Raw genomic sequence first — 5,174 nt, forward strand, 5'->3', positions numbered from 1 at the left:
TAATGAGCGGAGGAGAGATAAGGGGATCTGAAGTCTTTAGACACACATCTAGTCTTCTGGGCCAAAGGGAGACCACATAAGGCCAGAAGTTTGGGGTGCAGTGGGTGTTTTTGAATTAGGTGGAACCAAATCAAGCCCTTGAAAGTCTCACTCCAAAGCCTGTAGGGTGCAACAGAGTATATGGCTTTTGCTTGCCTCAGAAAGGCGGGATAAGAAAGGCAAAGCTAGGAGCAAGAAAGGGAGTTGGAGAGAAGCAGTGGTGGGCATAGGTTCCTGGGCCAGGTCCGGATTACCCAATAAGCAAGGTTCACACGGGCCTGATCGTGCCTTCCCACCAATCTGCAGTGCACAATTTCACCTGTCCTCCACCGTGTCAAAGATGTGGTAAAGCCCATGTGAAATCGCTCACCACAGATTAGCAAGTAAATACAATTAAGCCTGAGCATACCTTGCTCAATACAAGCTGGTGTATATCTTGCTTACTGGTTAACATGTCCCTGGCCTGAGCCACCAACATTCAAGTCTGGTCCAAAGGAAATGCAGGGTCAGAGTAAGGGCCTAGATGATCACGGACTGCAGGAGGCGGAAGCACATCATAAGGTCCAGGGGGATGGGTGGCTTCAGGTAGTTCCCATCCAGCCGCAGGTATCGCAGGTGTGGTACGTTCTCCAGATCTGAAGAGAAGTCGTGGAAGGCAACTAGGTCATTGGGGCAAATCTGGGTCCCATTGATTTCTGTGGAGAAAGAAGGGGAAGGGTTAGCAACAGAGTGGGCTGGTCTGGACACAACGGAGCTGGAGGTAAAGGCTGAGGGAGGAAAAGGGCGTGGGCAACTGAGAGCAAATAGAACAGAGAGTTGTCTTCTCTGGACCTGACTGACCACAGGCAGATTAGTCACCCTAACCTCTAGGCTCAGTTTACTCATTTGTAAAATGAATGAAATTGGAACTTATCAACAATGCTTGTTATTGGAAAGTAGCTCAGGAGAATCACGGAGGAAGTAAACTTTGAGCTGGACCTTCAAGGATAGATAGGTAGGATTACAACCTGGGGAGTAGTGTCTGATATGAATGAAGTGGAGGCAGACAGCTCATGGCAGAATCTGGGGCTAGTAAATAGTACAATGTGATGCACTTGGAAGAGGGATCTGGAAAGGTAAGTTGTAGCCAAATCTTGGTAGGCTTTCCGGTATTTCACCTCCATCTCTAGACTGTGGAATGGTGTTGAGCAGGAGATAAGATCAGGTTTATACCTGGCTACAGTGTGGGGTGAGATTTGAAGCCAGGAAGTGGATATGAGAGTCACCCTGGAGATTTCCCTGTGACGTGGACATTTAACTGAAATAGGAATGACAGGAGGAGGAAAGGGGGGTTGGGGAGGTCATGATGAACCTATTGATTGAGTGTCCATGAACCTGAGATTCTTTTTTTCACCTTTTAGATGATACCAGCTAGGGCCAGATGTTGCTCTAAGTGAAACTTTTTTTCTCCCTAAACCTAGCCTCAAGTATCATCTGTGAAAATATTTTTCCTTCATCCTTGTTGTTGTTGTTTTTAGCTGCCATTAAGTTGGTCCCTGACTCATGGCGACCATATGCACAACGGAATGAAACTGCCAGGTCCTGTGTCATTCCCATAATAGGTTGTGGATCAGACTGTTGTGATCCATAGGGTACTGGCCGATTTTTTGAAAGTAGAGCACCAGGCCTGCCTTCTTAGTTTGTCTTAGTCTGGAAGCTCCGCTGAAACCAATTCAGTATCATAAACAAACAAAAAAAAAAACCAAAACCCAGCACTGTTGAGTCAATTCTGACTCATAGCGAACCTACAGAACAGAGTAGAACTGCCCCATAGAGTTTCCAAGGAGCGCCTGGCGGATTCGAACTGTCGACCCTTTGGTTATCAGCCGTAGCACTTAACCACTACGCCACTGAGGGAGTGGTGACGGTTGTACATGAGGTTCATGGGCTGGGAATCAAACCAGAATCTCCTGCACAGAAGGCAAGAATTCTACCACTGAGCCACCATTGCCTCGTCTTCAGCATTGAAGTAGCAGAAAGAGCCCTGGCATCTGAGACAGAAGCCTTGGACCATAGTGTTGGACTTTCCTCTAACGGGCTTTGAGCCTTTGGGCTGTTGCCTTACCATGCGGATATTCAGTTCTCAGATCTGTGAGCTGGTGGGAGTGGTACCTGGGGTACACATCAGATGAGGGAATGTTGGTGAAGGCATTTTGCAAACTGTAAAGGACAACTGATGGCAGCAATATGGTCATTGCTAAAAGAGCATACTCATCACACTGAGTTAGGCTCCACTCAGCCCATCCCATCTGTCAACGACACAGGAGATAGACCTGGTGAGGGTGAGCACGTGTGGGTGGGCGTGAGTCCCCTGACTTCCACCTCGAAGGCAACCTGGTCGTCTACAATCCAGTAGAGGTCTGTCAGCCACTTATGAATCAAGATATCATTTCTGTCTATATTTTCAGCCCACGCAGCTTCCAGGGGCAATGTGTTCTACCAGTTTACTACCTGCAGGGTGAAATTAGGCAGCTTTTCTCTTTTCCTGAATTTATTTCTCCTAAGATTTAAAGAAATCCTCTCCCACTTCTTATAATTCTTCCAGATCCATGAAGAGGCCTGTTTTTTCCACCCATTTGTTTTATAATTGTAGAAACTTCCATCATCTCCTTCTCCTTTCTGTGGCTTGGAAACTAAGAATTCCTAATATTGTTTTAGGGGCTATTCCCTTTCCCCTTGATCCCTTTCTTCCTTTCAGCTGTTGAATTCTTTGTGCGGATGGAATCTGTTCAAAGGCTAGATAATATTTTCTTGCTTTGGTTTCTAAAGTCTCCTGCCAATACTCTGCTCAGAGCTGACATTCCCAGCCTCCTCTAGTCTCCTGGGCTGCAATGGATACCGCACACCCAGGGCCCTGAAATGTAGCTTAGGTGAACTCTTCCTTAAACGCACTGGCTTGTACAACTAAACGTCCCAGTGTTTCAGACAGGCTCAGAAAACACTAGCATGCAGTCTTTTTTCTGGCTGCCACATTTTTACCAGTTGCCTACTCTGACTAGAAGCTGCCTGTCTGGGTATATCTCTTACAGACTCTTTAAAACGTAGGCTCAGACTTGGAAGAAGTGTCTTCCCACATTTGCCACCTTTGGCAACAAGCAAGCCCAAGACATCTCAGGATGGACATTTAAAAGTCTCTTGCTGCTGTTAGGAGAATGTCCAAGAGTATGTTCCATGTCTATCCAACCAATAGATCTGGAGAGCAAAGAAGCTGGAACTGACAAAAGCAGGTATATGATGAAGAAGGGAATATTCTTCTATCACTGATTACCTGCCAAGCATGGTAATCTAGGAGTCTTGAGGTGGTGTAAATGGTTAAGCACTGGGCTACTAGCTGGAGGGTTGGAGGGTCAAGTCCATCTGGAGGTGCCTTGGAAGAAAGGCCTGGCAATCTACTTCTGAAAAATCAGAAACTAAAAACCGATGGAGCACAGTTCTACTCTGACATACATGGGGTTGCCGTGAGCAGTGATTGGCTTGATGGCAGCTGGTACTGGTATGGTATTCTGGGCACTTTATCCATATTAAACTGTTCAGTCCTCACATAACTTTGTGACAGAAGGCATTGTTACCATTCTCATTTTACACATCAGGAAACTTCCCAGACAGGTCAAAGATCTTTTCAAGGTCACACAAATAGCAAATGGTATGCCCAAGATTTGAACAAAAGTCCAACGCTAAAAAAAAAAAAAAACGCTAAAGTAGATGCGTTTTGCATCACTCCACCCCGAAGCTCCTGAGACAGGGCAGAGGCAGTAGGAGTCTCCATCCTCCCTCCCTGTGGCCCCACCCCCAGCCCCGCCCCACTCACTCTCAATGGAATTGTTGTTGAGGTATAGATGCTCCAGCTTGTTGTTGATGGCAGGCACACTGCTGATCTTGTTGTGAGACAGGTGGAGCACCAGCAGGTTGGAAATGTTAAAGGAGTTCTTGGGGAGGCCCCTGTCTGTCAGCTTGTTGTAGTTAAGCCGGATGAAGGCGAGGTTGGGGAAGGCCTTGAAGTAGTCGTTAGGGATGGTCTCAATATTGTTGCTGTCCAGGAAGAGCTGGTGAATGGCTGTGGGCACCTTGGGTGGCATCTTTCTCAGGATGTTGTGGGCCAGGTTGAGCTGCATGAGGTTCTTGAGGCCCTGGAAGGTGTCAGGCTTCAAGACACCATCACTTAACCTGTTGTGTTGGAGGTCCAGGAGCACTAGATTCTCCAGTTTGCTGAAGACCCCCGATGGGATTTTGGAGATAAGGTTCTGGCTCAGCCTTAGCTGCTCCAGGTTCTTGGGCAGGGCCGAGGGGACCTCTTCCAGCTGGTTCTTCTCCATGTAGAGGAAGATCAGGCTGGGCAGTTTCTCCAACACCCTCTGGTCCACCTTGCGAATCCGGTTGTTGTCCAGGTTGATCCACCTCAGTCCTGAGGCATTCTTGAAGGACTCCAGTGGGAGCTCAGAGATGAAGTTGTTCTGGAGATAGAGGTAATGGATGCGGGGTGGGATGAGAGGGACCTTGCGCAGGTTGCGGCTATCACAGTAGAGGGCAGTCGGGAAATCAGGGGGGCAGTAGCATTCTCGGGGGCAGTCAGGGAAGATAGATGGAGGACCCGGTGGGAGGGGAGGAGGCAGGTCTGTAGGCTCCGATGGCTCATAAGGCTGAGGAAAGATGGGCGTGGGTGTGGGTCTGGGTCTGGGCCTGGGCCTGGGTCTGGGCCTGGGTCTTGGTCGCCTTGTTGGCTGGCCTTGGGTCACTGAGGCCAAGACGAGAAGAAGTGGGAGGACCCAGCAGAGGAATGACCTCATGATCCAGGTGGCTCACCTGCAGAAGGAGGTAAGGGACGCCATTAGCCTGCTGGATCTCAGTAATTGGATGCCTTGTCTTTACAGCTAGAGTGGCTAGGCTGGCTCTGGGACAAAGCTTAGGGACCTGTACAAGCATCTTCTATTCGCTTTTACCCACCGGGAAAGGGAGTAACAAGGGCTGAGGGTCCCCTGTCGAGGCTGGGTCTTCAGTGTGTTAAGCCTGCTCTGGAGAAGTTCAACCATCCTGGTAGGAAGTACTCTGGGCTTTGAGTCAAGAACCTGGGGCTTGTTGGAGAAGACCACTAACCTCTC

General features: G+C 48.6%; 1 protein-coding gene across 1 annotated transcript; it reads right to left on the reverse strand.

The window, feature by feature from the left end:
- Nucleotides 1–454: 454 nt before the first annotated feature.
- PRELP (proline and arginine rich end leucine rich repeat protein) lies at nt 455–4,925 on the reverse strand. The gene is made up of 2 exons (XM_003410241.3): nt 3,887–4,925; nt 455–734 (listed from the first exon to the last, which is right to left on the reverse strand). Exons 1-2 carry the CDS (start codon nt 4,860–4,862, stop codon nt 559–561), a joined length of 1,152 nt encoding a protein of 383 aa, XP_003410289.1. The 5' UTR covers nt 4,863–4,925; the 3' UTR covers nt 455–558.
- Between the last annotated feature and the right edge of the window lie 249 nt (nt 4,926–5,174).

Source organism: Loxodonta africana, chromosome 20 (genome assembly GCF_030014295.1).
Source record: "Loxodonta africana isolate mLoxAfr1 chromosome 20, mLoxAfr1.hap2, whole genome shotgun sequence".
Taxonomy (NCBI): domain Eukaryota; kingdom Metazoa; phylum Chordata; class Mammalia; order Proboscidea; family Elephantidae; genus Loxodonta; species Loxodonta africana.

Excerpts from the sequence above, each read along its gene's own strand:
- PRELP (XM_003410241.3), bottom strand. The coding sequence starts at position 4,862 with ATGAGGTCATTCCTCTGCTGGGTCCTCCCACTTCTTCTCGTCTTGGCC. Across the intron at positions 735-3,886 it reads CAACAACAATTCCATTGAGA|AAATCAATGGGACCCAGATT; the intron begins GTGAGTGGGGCG and ends CTTTCTCCACAG.